We start from the raw sequence: 24830 nt of genomic DNA, 5'->3' as shown, positions 1-24830 counted from the left end.
CTGTGGTTCATGAATGACCTTGTAGAGTTAAAATGGGAAAAAAAAATATTGGCCTAAGTTATTGTCATAAAATTAAAAGAGGAAAAGACAATTCATACATTAAATATCTAAGCTAAATCTTCAGATTGCATAGCTTGACATGTATGTAGTAGCTGTTGTTAAACTTTGTGTATACAAGTATTAGGCACAATACAACCATTTTCTCAAATTTTCATGTTGGCCTACATGGTATGTTAATGTGAATGTAAACCTATATAGTTTCTGCTTCAGGGTGAAATCACATAACGTTATATACTGTAAATCTGGAGACATGAAAAATCACGTACATTTGTACATGAAGGAAGCGAGAAAGCATTGGTTTTCTTTTTCGCCATGCCATGACCTTTTCATACTAATTCATTAAAGTCCATTTATAATTTTGGATGACTTGGCATTTAGGTATGTAGGGGAAGGTGGGGTAAGTTGAGCATAGGGGCAAGTGGAGCCACCACCCCCAGGCTAATAATAAATGAGTCGGACATTGTGGTGGTGTCATTTATTGATGACCCATCGCATAACCCTCAACCCCACCACATTGTTTTCAACTTTGAAACAAAAAGTACTTTTTTAGAGGGAAAAATACAAATTTCAGCCAAAAAAGTAAAAAAGGGTGTGAAATAGATAAGTGCTTTTTACCCACACACGTCTTTAAATATATTATAGAAATAAGAACAATATTGTTAGTCCAGGTATGGATTCTCACTCTTGTCATAGTCTTTTACATGATGGATGCATAAGAAATGTGTGGATGTGAAATCATTGCAAAAAGTTCGGACGGGGCTAATTTAAGCCAACCAACATGGGGCAAGTTGAGCCATGGTAACTCTTATGGTAATATATAATTAAAAAAATTTAAAAAAATGTAAAAGCCATTGGTATGCAGGCAGAAAGGAGCAAATTCACATGACATTTCTTTTACTTTTAGAAGATGTTAGTATTTATAGAGAATTAGCAAGTGAAAAAAAATTAAAAGAAAAATTGACATCCTGGTTCTCCCGCATACATTTTGTACATAGTTTTTGTGGATCAACTTACCCCAGACGGTGGCACAACTTACCCCACAGATGGGGCAAGTTGAGCCATTTGACATCAGTTTTTTCAAAGGTCACAACGATTTTCATTGTGGGGGTAGAAAGTTACATGTATGTATAGGTGAAAAATATTTCCCAAGAATCAAATTTAAAGGCAAGGTACTTATTTCTACAATATTACTAGTCATATCAATTCTAACATGCAAAATGCAAAAAGTGTCACAACTTACCCGCCTTCCCCTACTCATTGTACTGTACCTCAAAAATTGCAAAGGAGACCAAAAAGTTTGATTTGAAATTCAAAACTGAATCAGTTCCTCTCATTGTGTCATAGAAGGTCTTAGAGAGGGAGGGAGAGAGAGGGGGGGAAGGTAATTGATCATTGCAGTTTATGATTCATTATTACATACCGGGGGGGGGGGGGGGCACTTCCATTGACGAGTGGATACCATGCGCGACCATGGGGTTTCAAAAAGTACCCTAAACAAGTATTTTCCATATTCTGAAAATGCACCCCTTAACAAGTATTGGAAACAAAACGATACTCTTGGCAAGTATTCCCTGAATTGAACCCCTAAACAAGTACAGCGATATTTTAATTGTTATGTTACGGATGTCGGTCGTCGGTTTTACCTTAACCTACATCATTGGGTTTAGTATAGCCCCACCTCCCACACCTCGCGCAAATCGTACTCTAAACACGTAGTGTTGACTGTTGGGGCATAAAGTACATCCTTTATTCCCTCGCAAATTTGACCCTAAAAACATAGCTTTCCTAGCGAAATAGATACAATTTTTTCATTATTTTAGTGTTTTTGACACCCTTATTATATTACGCTATGTACGTACCATGCCCTTTCTTGAAAAAGATGTCTTTTTACTTGTTTTTTTGGTCGCACATGGTATCCACTTGTCATTGTTAGTGCCCCCCCACCCCCCTGGATTACATATTACAGGGAGTTAACTTACATGTACATCTACATGTGTAAGCAAAAACTAGTACTATACATGTGTATACAGTTTGTGTTTGCTTTGTTTGATTCATACATATTTTGTGTGGTTGTTTTATAAATTATACTTCTTTTAAAAACTTTTACATATAGTTTCAATTGTTGAATTAAGTGGTTTCTGATGATCAAAATGATTGATGTAAATGTACTATAATTTACAAGAACATGATGTCCAACTTCATCTTAGTTTGAAATAAAAATATTTAATACAGTACATGTAGTTCTATTTTAAAAAAATATGTATCATAACATTTAGTTTAATTTAAGGAATTGCCTTCATGTAAATAAATTTAGGCATGATGATGACACAGCTCTGGGAAATTATACCCAAATACTGTTTCTGTTACAATTTTTTTCACATGGCAAATTATGACTGTATATGAGCAATAAATCTGAGCAATGATGATCCAAGAAAATGTGCATGGGGACAATATTGTACATGTACAATGTAATGAGTAACATTTCTTGATATTTTGATACTATTTTGGATCTATATTCTGTAGGCAAGGCCAGTTTCTATAGGACACACTGCTCTAGCTACATAGGGCCTAGCTACATGTACAATCTTTCAGAAAAAGGGGTGGTCCGGGCTGAAAATATTTATATCTGAATAAATAGAGTAAACTTCACAGAGCAATATGTTGAAAATTTCTTAAATTTTGATAACAAATAACGAAGTTATTGAATTTTTAACTTCATCAATATTTTGTGAAAACAGTTATATGCACATCGTCATGAATATTCATTAAGTGGGCTGATGATGTCACATCCCCACTTTTCCTTTTTCTTAAATGTTATTACATGAAATCATAACTGCTTCATTTTTTCATACATGTGTTAATGATATGTCTCCATTATGATGAAATATGTTGCGGCAATAAATAACTAATGCATTTAATCAGTTGTCAATTCAATTGTTATAGTTCTTGGTAGAAATTTTTTGAATAAACCTAATTTCATATAAAAAAATGATGACTTCATCAGCCCACCTAATGAATATTCATGAACACATCCCTAGAACTGTTTCACCGGAATTATGCAAATCTTAAATTCAATAACTTTGTTATTTGTTATCCGATTTTGATCAAATTTTCAGCAATATGCTCTTTGAATTTTACTCTTTTTATTGAGATATAAATATCTCCAGCCTGGACCATCCCTTTAAAATGTGAAACATTAAAAATGGCATAAGTGTACACATGACCAGTAAGAGGGGCGTGAAGGCCAATCGATAGGGCGTCCAATGTCTTGGTGGTTTGGATAGGCTATAATATCTACAAACTCTTGATTGAAGTCTTTACCAATGAGTTAATATCATCATTGTGGAATTGTAGAATTCATCAGTAATTTTCTTTTTGTTCCTTTGTTTGCCCTCCACTGTTTTCTACTGGAAATCCACTGAATGTTAATTGCGCCATTGACCTACTACATGAATCCACACATCTACATACAACATTCACATAAATAATGATAACATTCATGAGGATTTAACAGACTTCTCCAGCATTAAACCTATAGGCCTATGGCTTTGCTCATACACCCTGTATGACACTTTTTATCTGTGACAGCACAATGCACAGATGCAGTTTGTGGTTTGTGGTTTGCAAATGTCTATAAATACATGAAATATGTCTGTGTACATACATGTACCTGTATCCTGATTATGGGGAACTCCAGTTAATAAATTTATACTAGCCTGCACTGAGTAGTCTGCTGGGCAAACCCTTCACTCGAGTAAAGGGTCTGAATTGCAGCCTACTCATGCCATGTGTTCTGAAGGACCTCTCGCAAGTTTTTTATGTGCTAGTCTTTGCATGGAGACACACTTTTTGATCAAAGCATGGACCTACATGTACTACACTATGTAGTAGGTCCATGATCAAAGTTTCAATCAGGGTCTGTGCCTGCAGACTATGCCTGCAGTCTATGCACTGAGTGCATAGTATGTGTAAATATTAGTGTACAGTTGTTAAGTATCAAAGCCAACATTTTAAGTTTTGGTATATATGCTAAAAGTGCATGGATTTATTCAAGTTTATGATTGGGTCGTATGAATATTTATGTACTGTGTGGAGGGTATAAATTAAAAATATGTTTTGTTGAACAAATTTGGTGTTTGATCGGCACCCAATCAAAAATAAAATATATCGCTTTTTTCATATAAAACTGTTACTCAAGCAGAGCTTGAGCTGAAAATGTTAGGAGATATAACCAGTTGTCTGATATCCAATAACTAAATTTGTAAGATAAGTGCTCAAATTACTTACAGTATTAAAGAAAATACCATTTTTAATAAGGAAAAATGCAAACATTGCAGACTGCAGAGAGACAACGCTGGAGGTTTATGATTAATATTCAAATTGTCACAGAGAATTAACTGTCAAGAGATTCAATCTGCTTAAGTCAGTAAATTTACATGTATGTAAATGTTCATGTTCCACAACCTTTTCATCAGGCCTACACCATGCATGAAGCTTCTATCCTGATAATAAATCCATGCATTATTGTGCCGTTTAGTGTGAAGTATGGGTTAAAATGTTTACATGTACATGAATTTTTTTATATAGGAAATTTGTTGTAGTTTGGGTTTATCGTTGTTTATTCAGAAAGTTGTTTTGAGTGAACTGAACAGCCTTCTTAAAATATCTCATTGTTACTAAATATCATTTTTGTTACAACAATACCACTTTTCAAAAGGGCAATGTTTTATACAACACTAATGGGTAGAATTTAAAATAAGAAAACTTAAAGGCTGTTCAAGTGGGCATTTAGGCCATGTTGGATGACCTTGGGTTTATTTTAGCCCTTTATGTATCAATGTAATTAATAAATTCAACATGGAGGCGATGATACAAGTTTTTTTAAGTTCTTGTGAGTTGTGAAGCATTAATAAAGAATTTTCATATGGGCAATTCCATAGGTTGGTGGACATGAGCTTAAAAATTCAAATTCAATATTTTCTTGAATTTTTAAATACTTTAAGTCCTTCATACTTGATAGTTTCAGGAACAAGAAATAAAAAGATTATTTTCATATGTATACTTTGGATAAAAATGGTCAAAAGTTGTGTCTTCCATTCTGTACCAAAATACAAGAAATATAGTGAAAAATTAAATATGCCTTATTACCATTTTTTTATTGCAACATCATACCACTTTATATATTTCTGAAGTTTAGAAGAGTAAAATTACTTAAAATACACAACAGATTTTCAATTAAATTTGTAGTACTCGTTCAAAAATAAATATTGCAACCTGCTTAGGTGATGTAACGTGAGTAACCAAAAAAAATGACTTTGTTTTCTGAGAGAAAAATTCTTCAGTTAATTGGTGGGATTTTAAATTCTCTTCCTTCAAACAATCTTTGACATGGTGATGACTATCAAAATCATTAAAAAATACAAATTTTTATAAAAATGATGAAGAAAAACTGTAACGTGAGTAACTGTGTAACGTGAGTAACCATCATGTAACGTGAGTAACCAGTAAAAATTACGAAGTTAGGTAACATTTTCTGTGGGATATTAAGTTTTAAGTCTCATGGTTAGTTGTGAAGTTACTTTTGATTAATTAAAAGCAAAATGAGGGTACACCTCTTTGATGTGACTCTTTTTTCATCAAAATATCAGTGGTCATACAATCACACAAAAAATTGAATACTATAGTAGAAGTATTCTCAATGCGAGAGTGCATTAGTAAGACTCAAAGCTTAGCTTAACCAAACTTTAAAGAGTCTTTGAACAATACATTGAATGCCCTTAACCCTATCTAGGCAGGGGTATTTTGGGAGTTCATATGACTGGGGGGGGGGGGGGCTCCCAAGCCCCCCCCCCCCTTGAGATCTCGGCCATTGGCCACGCGATCGCGCCGAAAATTGGCACCCAGGTTGTCTTGGACATAATCTACAAAACTGTACAGTAATTTATTTCATGCAAATCGGTATTAAGCGATTTTGCTAATTTATGCGTAATTAGTAAGCGAAATCATACTTTTCCCTCTTACTCCCTAAATAAAGCTCCAATTGTTCCAATTTTTGGTATAAAAACTCTTTTTGGTGTTCCTAGCAAATGTACTTGAAAAAAAATTGCGATATCAGATCAATTTCTTATTTATTTTATTGTTTTTTACAATTTCTTATGTATTTCCATGTTTTTGGGGACCTTTTGTTTTTCATCGTTTTTTCAATGAAATTTGTTGGGTACTCTTCTGAGATCATAAATGGCATAAAATAAATACATTTAGACCAGCAGAACTAAAAATAATCATACATTTATGATTTTTGGTTGAAAACAGAATTTGCATTGACTTTGAAGAACCTGCTCCTTTTCTAAACCTGATATGACGGTGTGATTGGTTCAGTTTCTAGCTTTTTTTTCATTTACCAGTGTTGATGTACATGTATCGGGATCTAATTTTTTTTGGACAATCATTCTGCAAGGATCAATAATACTGACATTCTTCATGTCAAAGAAACTAGATCCACCGTCTATTGCTAATAATAGCGGACACTCTAAATTCACAGACACTTTTTTTTAATCAGCTGTATAGTACAGTCAAAATTATGCAGGTTAAAATGACACAGAGAGAAATGGAAGCTCAATGTATCTTTGTACTGTATAGCCCATCTGAACTGTACATTTTAATTGTGTTTGCCTATACTCATAGCTGGTTCTTTAATTGATGTTGAGGGTTTTCCATTTTTGGATTTACACAGCCCAAGCCAGATCTCGTACAGTTTAGTGAATACATTACCAATATACTGACCAATAAGTAAAAGAGAGAAGGAAACTTATTCAGAATGTTAACTTTAAACATAAACTGGTGTCTGAAATCCTACTCATATTATTACAGAAACAGAAACATGAATTTTACACACATTATTGAATTTTTAGTGACATTTATGTTGTTGAACATACATGGACAAAATGTAACGTGAGTAACCGTAACGTGAGTAACCACTTTATCTGAACCCCTATTAAAAACCATGTGTTCTTTATTTTTTTAATTATATACAAAGTTTGTCTCCCTAATATACTTCTTTGAAATGGATATAATCAACTTTCATAAAAGCCTTGTATGAGGACACTTTTCACTTATGTCGACTTTTCATTTTATGCATGTCCAAATCATGTAACGTGAGTAACTGACACATTTCAAAGATTTTCCAGGAGCATAATAAAATTTCCCAAGTTTTGTTTTATACAAAGGATAGTCAGACTGTGTACTTTGTTGTGATAAAGAGATGTTTAGTTCCTTTTAATAATAATGGAGTTACAGCTCCAAGTATGAGTCAAGGTGTCTCCAAATGTAACGTGAGTAACCGTGGAATAGCCCATATGTCTTTTCTTTGTTGGGCATTGCTTGCAAATCACTTTATGATTGCCTACAAAAATATAGTTGTCATTGCATATTGAAGCCCTTCTTTTTTCAGATGTGAAAATCAAATTGCCAATTTTAAGTTAATTTATCTTGACCTTATGAAAGCTGTGTACCTCAGCTCTATGAGGAGATGTACTCACTTCTGCTGGATACACAATTTTTTCATACTTAATGTAACTTCTTCAATTTCAATTTCTCAAAATTCATATATACTCTATCAAATGTCACAGATCAGTGCCCTTTTTTTTCTGACAAATTTGTAATGGGATATGCTCTAAACTTGTAAACACCATGTTTCATGAATTATTTTTCTTTAATCTTGCTCATCGTATTTTGAGACCATATTTGCGTGTCAAAAATGTAGTTATGAAATTAATAATTTTGTAGCTGGCTGTACAACAGACAAGAAAATTGCTGAAAACAGTTCGTAGACAAAACTATAAATACAACAAATTACATTTCAATTTATTTAAGGGTGAATTCATGAATGAAGTATTAATTTACCTTGAATTTACCAATTTTTGTTTACAGTTAAAAGACTCAGAGAACCCAAGGGCGAGAGAAGGCCATGGAAGATATGGTAAGTATGATAAAAATTAAAAATATTGACTGTTGTTATTGTGGGTACCTGAATCGTTGGCACAAGTGTATGAGGCGCCGAATGTACCAATATTATATAGAACAATTATTTGTTATATAATCATTATTTATTAAATAATAACTATTATTTATATATAATTTACATTTTATTTGTAAATAACTACTATTATATAAAATATCATTTCTAATTATTTATATATAATTCCAAGTAATACTTCATTATTTGTAAATAATAATAGTTCGACATTCCATTATTTATAAATAATGATTATTTGTTTTTCATTATTTATAAATAATGATTATTTGTTTTTCATTATTTACAAATAATGATTATTTGTTTTTCATTATTTATAAATAATGATTATTTGTTTGTCATTATTTATAAATAATGATAATTTGTTTTTCATTATTTACAAATAATGATTATTTGTTTTTCATTATTTATAAATAATGATTATTTGTTTTTCATTATTTATAAATAATGATTATTTGTTTTTCATTATTTATAAATAATGATTATTTGTTTTTCATTATTTACAAATAATGATTATTTGTTTTTCATTATTTATAAATAATTTGTTGAGTTTTCCATTATTTATAAATAATGATTATTTGTTAAATAATGAAAACGTCTACTTCATTATTTATAAATAATTTTTTCGAGTGCACCATTATTCTCATTATTTATAAATAATCATTATTTAATGTTCGAGTTTTCCATTATTTATAAATAAAGATTATTTGTTAAATAATGAAATATCTACTTCATTATTTATAAATAATAATTTTGTTTCAATATCCCATTAATCATTATTTATAAACAATTTTTACAGTTTGCCATTATATACAAATAATCATTATTTCAAATAACCATTATTTATTAAATAATGCCATTATTTATTAAATAATGCCATTATTTATTAAATAATGCCATTATTTATTAAATAATGCCATTATTTATTAAATAATGGAAAATTCGCTATAACATGCAAATGTGGGACCGCCCATGATATGAATATTCATGATGCGATTTCCTTTTTCGTGATTTTTCTTCACAAATTTTTGTCCATTTCCTCTTCATAATGACATTTCTTGAAGCAATTTTCTAGGGATATGGTCTGATTGTAATATTCTTCATTTTCTATATAACTTCGTCTTCGTAGAAATATCAAAAAGTGTAATTTTATACGATTTTTCCTACAGTTCACAATCCCCATAGGCGCGCGTGTACGGTAGGGACAACCGGTGAATCGACGGAGTGCTCTTCATCGAAATACTACGTTGGTTGGTCCCCGGAAGTGGCGGGCGGAATTTAGCCCGAATCCTCGATGGAAGTCGATCAAGTGCATATGAGCTGAGAGAGTGAAATATCAGTGTACTTGTACAGGCCCTTCTACTTTTTATAAATATTTCTTGTTGCTTTTTTTGTTAAGTTAATTTTTCCTGGTGTAGAGATAAGTTTCAGTTCTAATAATGCACTTCAAATACATTTTGGAGTGTCTGTTTGAGGCGTTTGGGGCGATTTCACCCTGGCCCCAAAATGCTCGCAACGACAATACGGGGGCATGATGACCCCTAAATTTTTAAAAACTTATTTTTCTATTGAAAATTATCTCAAAATTCACCAAAAGTGTGCACGAAAGCCTTCGTATTTCACTTTTAAAACTCCAAAAAGTGCCCAAATGACAAGCTTGGTCGCTTCGCTGTGTCGCTTTCAACTTGAGAACGTTTACGCGTCTGCTTCCCCCCCCCCCCCCCCCCTCCTCCGAAAGAAATTCTGTATACGGCCATGCTCTAAAGAGCCTGGCACATTGATTTATGTATACTTTCATTTTCATTATTTTTATCTCATTATCAACATGGCCTTACGCAGAATTTTTTCCAGGGGGGCCGGGGCCGGAGCATGACGCGCGTAAACTTTCTCAAAAAAATCTTGAAAGCGAGACAGCCACGGGACCAAGCCCAAATGACAAGCTTGGTCGCTTCGCTGTCTCGCTTTCAACTTGAGAACGTTTACGCGCGTCTGCCCGCACCCCCCGAAAGAAATTCTGTGAACGGCCATGCTCAAAAGAGCATATGGCACATTGATTTATATGTACTTTTCATTTTCATTATTTTTATCACATTATCATCATGGCCTTACACAGAATTTTTACCGGGGGGGGGGGGGGAGCAGCTAGGACGCGCGTAAAGTTTCTCAAAAAAATCTTGAAAGCGAGACAGCGACGCGACCAAGCTCAAATGACAAGCTTGGTCGCTTCGCTTTTTCAAGATTTTTATGAGAAAGTTTACGCGCGTCCTGCTCCCCCCACCCCCCCCCCGGAAAAAATTCTGCGTAAGGCCATGATGATAATGAGATAAAAATAATGAAAATGAAGTATACATAAATCAATGTGCCAGGCTCTTTAGAGCATGGCCGTATACATAATTTCTTTCGGAGGAGGGGGGGGGGGGAAGCAGACGCGTAAACGTTTTCAAGTTGAAAGCGACACAGCGAAGCGACCAAGCTTGTCATTTGGGCACTTTTTGGAGTTTTAAAAGTGAAATACGAAGGCTTTCGTGCACACTTTTGGTGAATTTTGTGATAATTTTCAATAGAAAAATAAGTTTTTAAAAATTTAGGGGTCATCATGCCCCCGTATTGTCGTTGCGAGCATTTTGGGGCCAGGGTGAAATCACCCCAAACGCCTCAAACAGACACTCCAAAATGTATTTGAAGTGCATTATTAGAACTGAAACTTATCTCTACACCAGGAAAAATTAACTAAACAAAAAAAGCAACAAGAAATATTTATAAAAAGTAGAAGGGCCTGTACAAGTACACTGATATTTCACTCTCTCAGCTCATATGCACTTGATCGACTTCCATCGAGGATTCGGGCTAAATTCCGCCCGCCACTTCCGGGGACCAACCAACGTAGTATTTCGATGAAGAGCACTCCGTCGATTCACCGGTTGTCCCTACCGTACACGCGCGCCTATGGGGATTGTGAACTGTAGGAAAAATCGTATAAAATTACACTTTTTGATATTTCTACGAAGACGAAGTTATATAGAAAATGAAGAATATTACAATCAGACCATATCCCTAGAAAATTGCTTCAAGAAATGTCATTATGAAGAGGAAATGGACAAAAATTTGTGAAGAAAAATCACGAAAAAGGAAATCGCATCATGAATATTCATATCATGGGCGGTCCCACATTTGCATGTTATAGCGAGTTTTCCATTATTTAATAAATAATGGCATTATTTAATAAATAATGGCATTATTTAATAAATAATGGCATTATTTAATAAATAATGGTTATTTGTATATAAATAATGATTATTTGTATATAATGGCAAACTGTAAAAATTGTTTATAAATAATGATTAATGGGATATTGAAACAAAATTATTATTTATAAATAATGAAGTAGATATTTCATTATTTAACAAATAATCTTTATTTATAAATAATGGAAAACTCGAACATTAAATAATGATTATTTATAAATAATGAGAATAATGGTGCACTCGAAAAAATTATTTATAAATAATGAAGTAGACGTTTTCATTATTTAACAAATAATCATTATTTATAAATAATGGAAAACTCAACAAATTATTTATAAATAATGAAAAACAAATAATCATTATTTATAAATAATGAAAAACAAATAATCATTATTTGTAAATAATGAAAAACAAATAATCATTATTTATAAATAATGAAAAACAAATAATCATTATTTGTAAATAATGAAAAACAAATAATCATTATTTATAAATAATGAAAAACAAATAATCATTATTTATAAATAATGAAAAACAAATAATCATTATTTGTAAATAATGAAAAACAAATAATCATTATTTATAAATAATGAAAAACAAATAATCATTATTTATAGATAATGAAAAACAAATAATCATTATTTATAAATAATGGAATGTCGAACTATTATTATTTACAAATAATGAAGTATTACTTGGAATTATATATAAATAATTAGAAATGATATTTTATATAATAGTAGTTATTTACAAATAAAATGTAAATTATATATAAATAATAGTTATTATTTAATAAATAATGAATATATAACAAATAATTGTTCTATATAATATTGGTACATTCGGCGCCTCATACAAGTGTATACAATGAATCGTATTTCAGACACTGCTTTGTTTTTCTTTCTGTACTTTTTTCTTGCAATGATAATAGAATTTATAATAGACTTTATATACATTTCAACAGGATACCTTTACTTGGTTAAGTTTATTAGCCCTTCCCCAAAATAAGGCTTGTGCCATCACCAGGGCCATCACATTGGGTTATTGTTTCTGATCGGGCAATCGCATAACGTTACCATTGAGAAAAGGTCGGGTCCAGTTTACGCAACCCTTTGGATGTTTGGCGTAGTTGAAAACTTCTTTCTAAATTGCCTGACTAATGTGACAAGTTACAGCTACAGTCTGCTTAATTAGAGCTTCTTGAAATTGAGTAATTGCCCAAGTCAAAATAAACTTTTTAGACTAGGTTGTGCAAAGCATGTTTTTGTTTTTTTACTTCTAAAAGTCAAATTTCAACTAATTCAAATGGATTTCTGTAGTCCTGAAAGATTTCTCTATGCACATGTACTGTACACAATAGTGTAAGACAAAAATAGACAAATAGTTTATATTGTACAACGCTAACTTAGCTTGTTGTACATGAGAAAATGGGAGGGTGATTGTCAAACATTCATACCGTTGCACACATGACGTATTATCCAAAATGTACCGTCCATAATGTACCATTGCACGGGTCAAGAAAAGGTGACATCACTATACAAAATTGAGATTCAACGCATTGCATGCGCTTAATTGCAGACGCGCAGGGTTTACTGGCTAAATTCGCATTGTCATTGCAAATCAGATGCGCGTTTGAGGGACTTTACTTTTGCTTTAAAAAAATTCTCTCTTTATTTTTGTCTCACCTGCATTGCAGAGTGAGACTATAGGCGCCGCTTTTCCGACGGCGGTGGCGGCGGCGTCAACACCAAATCTTAACCGAAGGTTAAGTTTTTGAGATGACGGTATAACTTAGAAAGTATATGGACCTAGTTCATGAAACTTGGCCATAAGGTTAATCAAGTATTACTGAACATTCTGCCTGAGTTTCAGGTCACATGACCAAGGTCAAAGGTCATTTAGGGTCAATGAACTTTGGCCAAATTGGGGGTATTTGTTGAATTACTATCATAACTTTGAAAGTTTATTGGTCTAGTTCATAAAACTTGGACATAAGGTTAAAGGACAAGTCCACCCCAACAAAAAGTTGATTTGAATAAGAAGAGAAAAATCCATCAAGCATAGCACTGAAAATTTCATCAAAATCGGATGTAAAATAAGAAAGTTATGACATTTTAAAGTTTCGCTTAATTTCACATAACAGTTATACGCACATCCAGGTCGGTATGCAAATGAGGGGACTGATGACATCACCCACTCACTATTTCTTTTGTATTTTATTATATGAAATATGAAATATTTCCATTTTCTCCTTATTGTCATGAGAAACAAGGTTTCATTTCTCCATGAAAACGTGGAATTACCATTGTTTGAACATATTGTGGTCCAACCAAGAGGGACCTTATTGTCAAATCTAAGAAAATTGAAATATTGTATAATTCAAATAATAAAAAAAAAAACAAAAGAAACAGTGAGTGAGTGACATCATCAACTCTCTCATTTGCATATCACTGAGTTGTGCATATCACTGTTTTGTGAAAACTTTAAAATGTCATAACTTTTTTATTTTACATCCGATTTTGATGAAATTTTCAGTGTTATGCTTGTTTAATTTATCTATATTGATTAAAAATCAAAATTTTTCTGGGGTGGACGTGCCCTTTAATCAAGTATCACTGAATATCCTGTGCAAATTTCAGGTCACACGACCAACGTCAAAGGTCAATGAACTTTGGCCATTGAATTACTATCATAACTTTGAAAGTTTATGGATCTGATTCATGAAACTTAGACATAAGAGTAATCAAGTATCTTTGAACATCCCGTCCGAGTTTCAGGTCACATGACCAAGGTCAAAGGTCATTTATTAAGGTCATAAGAGTAACCAAGTATCACTGAACATCTTGTGCGAGTTTCAGGTCACATGACCAAGGTCAAAGGTCAATGGACTTTGGCCGTATTGAGGGTATTTGTTGAATTACCATTATAACTCTGTAAGTATATTGGTCTTGTTCATAAAACTTGGACATAAGAGTCATCAAGTATCACTGAACATCTCATGCAAGTTTCAGGTCACATGACCAGAGTCAAAGGTCATTGAACTTTGGCCATTTTAGAGGTAATTATTAGACTGCTGTCATAACTTTCAAAGTTTATAGATATAGTGTATAAAATGTGGATATAGGGGTGATCAAGTATCACTGACAAGTTTTAGGTCACATGATCAAGGTCAAATGTCAATGAACGTAGTATTTTATCATTACATGAATGGTGTTATTTTGTGAATAATTATTTTGTAGTAGATTTCAAATTCAGCACTGCTGCTATAATGAATCGCGTGATGCAGGTGAGACCGCCAGAGGCATTCCACTTGTTATAGATTAGCAGAGGATAAACTTGATTATTATTTGTATTCTCGCAAACTTCCGTGGCGTTTTACAAAACAAATACTGTAGCAAATATTCTTATTCGCGCAATGATGCGATATTTCACATTTGGTGAAAGAAATAGACACTCTATTCAACTCATGCGAAATCTCGCTCCATCGCACTCATGTCTATTCGCTATTTGTATAGTTAGTTCATGCACGCTGTATACATGGATGAATTGATTGCAATCATTGTATGCCTGTAGCTTACCACTATTTATTGCATTGCCTAAAATTGGATTCCAAATGTCAGCAGACTGTCTACCATGATAGGATTATTGAACTGACAATCCAATTAACTGCTGTATCTCACAAACATCTTAATTGAAACTTGAGGCTGTCACTGCATACTGTTGAAGTTATTGAGCTGTATATGGATTGGTTACACTGTTGGGACACTGTCTGTCTGAATTAAGAAAAGTCTACATACGTACATAATCTCTTGGCATACATGTACATGTATATTGAATTTTTGTCAACTTGATGTGATTAATGAGGCTCTCACAGAGCAGTATAATTATGATATGCATTTATATTCACGCAGAAAAGCTTTAATATAATTCATAAAAACTTTATTGCAAATATTCTATTCATATTTCAAGTGTCCATAATGTTCATAATTTTACAACTCACATTACTAATTAACATTACACAGCTGTGCATATAACATATTTAAAATTCTGATGTATATATATGTACTTGCTCGGAACTACATGTATTTGCATCCAAAGTATCAATTGTGTGTATTTATATCAACTATATTTTTACAGCTGTATGCATCACACAAAATGATAAATGCACTTATTACATTGACATTTTTTTGAGAATATGACCACGTATCTAAGTTCTTGTAGAAATAAGATTTCAGTACCCTGAATCAGTTTCATATTTGTGTTTTTCTTCATTTCAAATGAAAGGTTTAATATAAAACACACATACATTTCATGTGTGCCTTCCAGTATGCTTGGTGCTTTATGCATACTTGTGATTTCCATTTTCTTGTATCAATTCAGTTACTGTAGATTTGTACATGTCAGGTCTATGTTACTATAAATTTTTGTTAGGCTACATGAAGCTGTTGTCACCAAAATCATGGAGTGCATTTTCACTACAAACTTGTCATGAGATAGATACTCTGTTTACAATATGTTATCCCAGAAGTCATATAAAATGTTCATTAAACCTTGAAATGTGTTTAATTTGACTTAACTTGTATTTCTTTATATTCATGCAGGTTCTTTGATACCTCAAAGCAAGCTCTTGGTGCTGGCTTGATTCATGTTATCAACATTCTTTTGTCAATGATTTCCTTAAGAGGTGATGCCTGTACTTGGTAAGATAATAAAATACAGAAATTAAATCATGTATAGTTGTGCCTCAAAGTTAGTGAACCTCACCACAAAATGCACTCCTTTATGTTGAATGTAGACAACATCACTACAATGTTCAGCGAGTCCAGAGAAACAAACTATTTAAGTTTGTTATATTTTATCACCTGACTTCGCAATTAAATATCTAAAACATGGCAGAAAGTGATGTGGTTCACCAACATTTGGGCACCACTGTATCTGCTCATCGTCTGTTTTCCAACACTTTTGTATCATCTTTTCTTGATGTACTGCACAACACATTTGATGGAACTTATCTAGTCATTGGTTTGGAAAGTAAATTGGAATAAAATCAGCCAATGTGTTTAATTGCAGTTCCCAATTAAAAGTAACACTAACAGAGTGATGAAGAAAAAAAATTTGCAAATGTTTGAATGAAAGAATATAAGATCTGACTTGGCAATGCTATTTACATGTACTTCCTGTATACCAGCTACTTTGTAGGACACAGTCAGTTCCTAGCAAAAGCAAATTGTTAAACTTTAAAAAGGCTCAAATTATTTATTTTTGTGATCACTTATTTCTACAAAATAATACCTTACATTGCTATTAGAAAAAAAGGATAATTGCGATATGTTTATCTTGTAATTATACTTTGCAATCTTAAGCTTATGATTATTTCATCATTTATATATCTGTTTTCTTGTTCCTCTGCTCATGTCACCCCTCCTGTTCCCCTCCTTTCCCTTTTGTACTTTAACACAGGTATGTGATATACTTTTTATTGGACTCAACGGCTGGGCTCTTGTTCATCTACTTACAAGTTAGAATTGTCCAAAAGATAGTGATAAGGTGTGCATGTAAATCGTTGATGTTCGGAGAGTATGGAGATCCTCCCAAATACGATGCTTGGATTGGACAATGCGGTGTCTTCATAATCATTGTTATCATCGAAAAAATTGGCATTACTCTACTTACAACTATTCCATTCTGGACAAAGGTGATGCATTATGATATCATATTTGTTTTGTAGTTTTCAGTAGAAAATAAATTATTAAGTATTTTAAGAATTAACTCTTGTAGCAGTCAGTAAGAAGTTTATAAATTCCAGTACCTTTGAGAATAAAAGCTGGAAGTTTCCATAGGTATAGTTGTTACATTGTCATTCACCGTTTCATATATGAAACAAAATGTTACATTTTTTATTCCAGTAGATTGATGTTGTATTCCAACACTGGTGTAAATCTAAGCAGTAAACTTATTGTTAGGGGGGATGAACTATTGTTCCATCTACCCCACTTGAATAGGATGACGTCATGTATTTACGCCCATGTATTCCAAAGCGAGCAATGTGCACCTTTTTTGTTTTTGAGGATTGAAAAAAGTAAGACATTTTATTTCTTCAGATAAACAGATACTAAATCATTGGCATAAGGTGCATACATTGGGATACGGAAGAGTAAAGCAATACAAAATTTCTTGCAAAATTTCAAGCAAACCAGCAATCTGCTATCTTCCAGCAGGCACTGGTATATCAAATGTGTGTTGTATCTTTGAAGAAGCCATAGTGTTTGTTATTTGTTATTTTTTAATTTGCTTTGCTTACAGGTTGCTGATGTGTTGTTGAGTCCTATACATAGTCCTAAAGTAGAATTAACATTGGTGATGCTTGTCATACCATTCATAGTCAATGTAAGTAAACCTCTTAGGTTGTTTATAAGTCACTTATGACTGTAATATGAAGAATTGGTGACATGTTCTTGTGCTAATGAGATTAGCAAAATTTTTTCTTATGTTTCAATAAATATGGAGTAAAAGTCGTATTACCCTAATCAAACTTTTGACTAATGATTTATAAGGAGAATTCAGATGCCGCTTAACACACACACAAAACCCCATCAGATTTCAGCTTTATCCGAAGGGAATAAATATTATTTAGAATCTGATTTAGTACCCAAAGACATGCTCCGATCATGCTTGAAGTTATGCATAAGTTACAAATACATGTAGCTTTATGAATCATTCCTTGTTTCTACCAGAGAGTGCAGTTATGATGTCAAGCTAAACAAAATTTAATGTTCTCTACTGGGCTAATTATAGAATGAATGAAAAAATAAATAAATTAGAAATGAATCTTAATGAGGATTAGGGTGATAAATTTGGCCTTAGTATTTGCTACAAGCCTCAAGGTGTCCCCAGCTGCCAAGGAGGAAAGGGAGAGTAAAGTGGCTCATTCTGTGAGTTAAAAAATGGTCTGTTTTCATTTCTTTAAAATATTACCATTATCCCACAGAAGATCAATTCAAAGCTTCCCTCATAATTACCTTGATTTTTTTCATGAAATTTTTAAATATATGTGACAACTTACATGATGAAGGATTGTAGGATTGACAAGACAATGTTTAATGATGATTATTTGTTTTCTTCACAGACGATAATGTTCTGGGTGGTAGATAACTTCTTAATGGGAAAGAGGTCAAAGTTGAAAGGTTACGGCAAGGAGGGTCATGGTTCAAATGGGAAAGACAGAAGGCCAAGAGTGCATTACTACCGGAGTGTGCCAGCAAAGTCATCAGATGGATCCGAGTCAGAGGTACTTGTGTCATGTGACGATGATGACACAAGGTCGTCAAACGGATCATTATTAGTCAGAGATTCAGAAGAAGAGAGATCGAGTATGAAGAGAATAAAAGAAAATTATTTATAGGGATTTAGGATACTGACTTCAATGATTTTTTATATATTGCATTGCATTACTCAGAAAAGTGTTAAGAAAACATGTAAAATGTCATTAATAATAATAGGCATTTATATAGCGCCATTTAACTAGAATTCTATTTTGAGGCGCGTTTTTTCCTGCGTGACAAGCAAATATCCAAAAAGTGCTGGATATGCAAAAAAGGAGTATGCTTTTTCTATTTTGTACTATGAAGATAAGCAACTGAGTATTACAAAACTGCTAAGAGTACTAGCAGGAAGTTGGTACTAGTATATGACTTATTAATAATGGTAATCCTGATATTTAAGAGGTAAATGTATTTAGGATCAGTAGCAAAGGGTAGTCTGTATCATTGGATATCATGTTACTTAATACATTGGCAATGTTTTCTCACTCTCCTCAGCATCTGGCTCTTTGGGATTAAGAGATTTATTGTCCCAGCAGACAGTAGCTTTATTTAAGAAAACAAGATGTCCAAAATTTGATTCATATACATATGAAATCATTTGTATTCTGATCTTGGCTATTACATAAATATCACTATCTTGGTAACTTTGCCATCCACGGAATCCTAGCTTGGTTATGATTGGCTGGCAAAGATAGTTACTTTGATAGTTAAGGGACTTATTACACCAGAACGTGGCTGTCACATCTGAACGTTTCAGCCAGCTTATTATGCTGGCATATCTCACAAATCTAAGTCAGCAAAATGTTATTCATAGTGTGAACTACATACATGGTATGAATAATTGTACATAGCATTTCGGGTTATATAACTTTCAACCTTTTTAAAAACACATTAAAAAGTTTCTCCACAGCTCTTGCATAGTTTTCTGTGCACAGCCGGTGACTAAAGGCATGATGTGACGTCACACGAACTGGCCCATTTAGGATGCAGAGATTTCGCGTTCATGGAAGAGGCTATTTGGGAGCATTTCAATTGAGGATTTTAAAAAGCCAGAAGATTTTAGTGATTTAATATGTTAATGAACATGTTATCAAGGATGCAGGCTTTGCTTAGATACCAAAGTTATGGATATTTATTTCCTTTTTATGTCAACTTGAAGCATCCATAAAGATCCATTTTTAGTTTTGATCTTCTGCTTCTGTGTAACAACCAGTGCCAGCCACACAGAAACGTTGTTAGCCTAACAGAAAGCTAACAGTAAGCCCAGTCACATCTTTCGGATTGTGAAGTGAAAACATTTGTTCCAATGTGTTAGTAATTCATTGTTGTAAGCATCGCTGCCATATAACCGGTTGTAACAGGGCCTTTGTTAGTGTATTGCTAGCGCAAACAATGTTTCTGTGCAGTCAGTCCTGATTTTTGGTGTAGACTTTCCCATTTCATATCTATGGGAGTTAGCAATTAATGGGCAGCCTGGTTTGTAAACATACTTCAAATATTTTCAAATGTGTGGCGATAACCACTCCCCTTTTATTGAAAGCTATAGAGTATAGCACTCATAAGACATCTGTGTATTTATATATGAAATTGGCTCTCAATTTTTGAGTAGTAATTAGCCTGTTTTGTTTGCTTGCCAAATATGGATGTTTGATGTTTGGAATTTGGTGCTGCAGTATACATCTCCAAGCACAATTATAAATATAATTGATATTTTGCCAATTTGTGTGAAGCAATACATGTTTTGTTGGTGATCATTCTGTATATGGAGCAAGCTAAAAATATAGAATTTAATTAAGATGTAGCTTATAGGGGGGGGGGGGGGGGGAGATAAAATGACCTCTCCTGTCCACAAGTCAATGAATTATACTGTGTGTATTTAATGAGTAGATTGTATTGTATCAGTGTATGAATGGAGAGGGGATACAATATTTAATTGCAGTACTAGCAATATTGTATTTTCTTTTTCAATGTTTTGTGCAATGGTGCACTGAAAATTTTAATGCTTCAGCATCAGCAAATGATGACATTCTATCAATCCATGCTTTCATATTTCTTGTTTATATATTATGTGCCATTTAACTCATTTTATCTTTCAATATATAGATATTAGGATGATTTTATTTATTGAATATACGTATTCCTTGATGGTCGGGATATTTTTGTAAAATGCCTTTCATATTCATTTGTATATATACCTTGGAATTTATACTAAAAGTGCTTTAATAAAAAAAAATTACTCCTACAAGAAATGAAAAACATCTCAAACAATTAAGAATAAAATAAGAGTTGTATATTTGACACTTTTTTTCTCTCTTCATATCAGTGATGTTTTATCAAAGTGATCTCTAAGTAATGAAATTAATTGATGATCTCACTATAAAAAGTAAAGCTATGTAATGCCATTTCTTACTTTTCATAGATTTCTTTAGTAATTTGATGGCATTAATTCCGTACATTGCGAATGAGAATCTTATTTTCCTCATACAGTTCCATATTTATACACACATTTACTTATGTGTACCGGGGTATGTACATGTATATACGTATACCTTCATAATTCACAAATTTACTATTTGTTTGTTTACTATATGAATCTAGATTATTTTATTCTGGGGAGCATTTTATGAAACAAACTGATTGATTTTCTCTGATAATTGTTATAAGCTTCTGCAAACCTTCCATCTGATTGGCAAAGTACAAATTGGTTAGTGAAAATAATTGACAATTTCAGATTACTCCCAGTATTTCTCTTTGTCTGCACTCCTGAAATATAATGACAGACAGTATGTTTTACTATTAATACATGGTGAAAAATGAATAAAGCTGGTCTATTTCAGAAATATGTTAACCATATAAATATCAAGAAATGGCATGACATAATGACAAACTCATTGTGGTGGACCATTATTTCAATGATATGTGTATAGTATATTATTAATTAAAGGATAATCCAACCCAAATGGAAAGATGATTTGATAGAAAAGAGCAAAGTCAGAGAAGCAGATACGTGAAATTTGAACAAAATCTGACAAAAAATAAGGAAGATACAAAGTTTAAAAGTGGTGTGAAGTTGTATTCTCTATACCAATGGAGATTTTGAATAGACTCTATGGGTGATATCACCATGAGGTAGGATAGGGTCAATTTCTCCATTTGTTACAATCCAAAACATTTAATGGAATCTCCTTTAAAATTTCTACTCAGAGTGATCTTTTTCTTTTATGTAGGCAGGCATATATAATTATGCTATCTATGTTTTAATCTTTGTGTTATCACCCTTAGTGTAAAGAGGCACGAAAGAAGACCACACATTTCTGGAAATGGGAGTTTCCCAGATAATTTCTTTTTGTTTTATCTACTAAAAAATTGACAATTCAAGATTTACAGTTACACAGTTTTTGTGATCTCATTTTCAAACACCCATCCCCTCCCCAACTTTCCTATTCCTTACCCGATTCCTTTTAAACTTCCTTTTAAGGTTTCATTCACCTTTGAAAAGTGTGTCTTGTCTGAGTTCTCTGACATACTAGTGACCTTTTTATTACCATTTTCTTTACCTATTTTTGTTGTTGTAATATGTATGCTATCCCAAATGTTCTGTATTATAACGTTTTGTACCAAAGAACATATTGTGATTCATGAATGATTTATATTTTTAACAAGTATGATACATTGAAGTGCAAGTTGAAGGCTGTAGATTTTATTTTAGGTACATATGGGGAATATTAGAACATTTGGATGATTCTCAGGGCAAACAAGAATTTGGGGTCTATTCTGCAGTAAATACAATTGGATGCCATTATAAGCAATGAATAAGTGTGATCTTAAATGGACTCTGTTATGGTAATATTGATAAAGATAATGATTATAATAAATGATGATAATAATGGTGGTGATAACAATGATAATAATGTTATTTGATGGGCACTGTATACATATGAAATTAAATCCTTAAAGTGCACATAGGTCGAGGGGGGGGGGGCAACAACCAACAATAAAAAGGCAAAAGGAAGATCAATTGATACAAATATTTGAAGAAATTTATTTTTTTTAAAATTTGGTTTTGGAAATTCCAACTAAATTAACAGAAATTAACTATTAAGAGTTTCTTGTCCAGGACCCTGTATGAGCGAAAGCTCCTTATCCCCAGTCCCCTAGACCCCCCTGTATGACATTTGGAGACAATAAAACAACTAGTATGTTGAGAACACAAGGGTCTCGGTGGCTTGTATACAAAACATTTTCTAAAGGAAATGTGATTTGAGAAGTAGACATTCTTTTCTCTGAAAAGTAGTATTCCTGATGTGTTGTATTTTATGAAGCCAACAGTATTCTAAAACATAAAACAGTACATAACCTGCAAAAAAGGAGAGAAAACTTAGCACCATTGCATTTAGGGAGCTGGTTACGTATGTGTTTCTGGTCTGAAAAAAAAATCGTAACAACATTCACAACTAGTATTGTTGCTTTACTAATAATTGGGTGGCTTTCTTAAGCCATTATCACATTTCACTTAATGGAATATTGATGATTAAGAATAATATACGAAAATAGAAACATTGGCCTTTTTAAAAGGTTATTTAAGGTTTTCTACACTCTAAATTCTCTCTTATTCTCATTCTCTTTAATACCATTTACCACCATAGCAACTATCAGTGATTAGTGCTTTTCAACAAATCAAAACCATTAATTTCACTAACATTGTCAGAGAATTGAAATTTTTAAGTGCCAACTAAGTTTCTAAAATGAATCCTTTAAAGTTTTGTTTCAGCATGATAATAATGGTCAAAAGCTTCATCTATTTTAATCTCAGGAATGGTCAATGTATTTAACCAATATTCTAGTTTACTCAGTCAGCTACATTTCTGCAACTCAATTTTAGTTCTTGCCTTATTAGTGAAATTTCTATTTGAATGTCTTTAAGTACGTAAATGATCATTTAAGATGGTTCACTAGGTTTGATCTTAATACTTGGCCTTCATAATTGTGTTTGGAAAATAATATTTCGTTACAAAATATATCCTATACTAATAATTCTAAAAAGGTGGTATATATATTTTGTTATGCTTTGATGATGGCAATGTGGAAAACCTTTTTTTTGGCAAAACTTTCACTTGCAGGAACAAGGTTAATTTATCAATTTTTTTTGTGGAGTGTGATTGTGTCATTGAAATGTGTTAATTATATTATATACTTTGTGGGTGTTTCATAAAGCCATTACGCATGACCTTAAGAACAACTGGAGCATGTTTTTATGTGCTAAGTCAGCTACATAGGGAAATATCATTAGCTCAAGATAGGGTCACCAGTCGTGCATGAAGTAATTCGTAACTTAAGAACAGCTGTATATTATCTACTAGATAAAAATGTATCTTTTTAACATGTCTGCAGTTTAATTTTAGGAATTATAAAGCAAATTGCAGGACTAATTGCTTGTATTCCCTCATACTCAATGTTTACAACAGTAATATGGTTAACATAAATTGATCCATCGGCACAAATGAGAAATGGCCCATTGTGTCCATGATAATCATACAATAATATACTGTGAGAAATATTGCTTTCTCAACAAGTTTTCAACCACTACTAGTCTTTATATAAAATTATTATCTTGTAACCTGATGATTAAGTCATTATTATGTTCATAGTATGGTTAAAACCAATAAAACATATTTTTGGAACAGAAAAGTTGTATTAGATTTTTCTTTCAGTTTTCCACTGGAGGTAGGAATTGAAGTAGGCCTGCTGTCCAGTTGAAAAGTATTTTCCAACACTCTATTGGCTTGATGGGAATTTGAAGTGGTTCATTGATAGCAGAATCTTTCCTAATGTTTTAATAAAGTCAGTCAATATTTCAAAGGTGAAATGATGAAAAGTCCAAGTCCCAGTCTTTTATAAAGTTATATGTAATTTTACATTGCCAGTCTCCAAAGAATTAGAAACCCAAATATAAAGTTTAAGAGCCATGAAAGTAATAGGAAAGTTTTTTTTTTTTAAAGTTTGAGGGGGACCAAAAGCTATATTCTTCCTACTTCCAAATGATCAAAGCTATTTACTATTTGGCCAGATTGTTTACATATTTAATTCAAATATTTTAAAGATCATTATACAATATTCCCAAAGCAAACATTACAACAAAAATCCTGCCAATAAACCTGATTTTGCGGCTAG

At 32.6% G+C, this 24830-nt stretch overlaps 1 protein-coding gene across 1 annotated transcript; it reads left to right on the top strand.

Annotated features, from left to right (window-relative positions):
- The first annotated feature begins 7985 nt into the window (after nt 1-7985).
- LOC129257180 (store-operated calcium entry regulator STIMATE-like) lies at nt 7986-22466 on the top strand. The gene is made up of 5 exons (XM_054895453.2): nt 7986-8038; nt 15939-16037; nt 16798-17032; nt 17641-17724; nt 18464-22466. Exons 2-5 carry the CDS (start codon nt 16006-16008, stop codon nt 18737-18739), a joined length of 627 nt encoding a protein of 208 aa, XP_054751428.2. The 5' UTR covers nt 7986-8038; nt 15939-16005; the 3' UTR covers nt 18740-22466.
- The last annotated feature ends 2364 nt before the right edge of the window (nt 22467-24830 follow it).

Source organism: Lytechinus pictus, chromosome 3, assembly GCF_037042905.1.
Source record: "Lytechinus pictus isolate F3 Inbred chromosome 3, Lp3.0, whole genome shotgun sequence".
Lineage (NCBI taxonomy): Eukaryota > Metazoa > Echinodermata > Echinoidea > Temnopleuroida > Toxopneustidae > Lytechinus > Lytechinus pictus.
This window is presented reverse-complemented; position numbering and strand designations above follow the sequence as displayed.

What these genes read in the sequence shown, in the direction of transcription:
- LOC129257180 (XM_054895453.2), top strand. Translation starts at nt 16,006, where the DNA reads ATGATTTCCTTAAGAGGTGATGCCTGTACTTG. An exon ending in CTATTCCATTCTGGACAAAG is followed by an intron (nt 17,033 to 17,640) that starts GTGATGCATTAT and finishes CTTTGCTTACAG; the next exon opens with GTTGCTGATGTGTTGTTGAG. An exon ending in TCATACCATTCATAGTCAAT is followed by an intron (nt 17,725 to 18,463) that starts GTAAGTAAACCT and finishes TTTTCTTCACAG; the next exon opens with ACGATAATGTTCTGGGTGGT.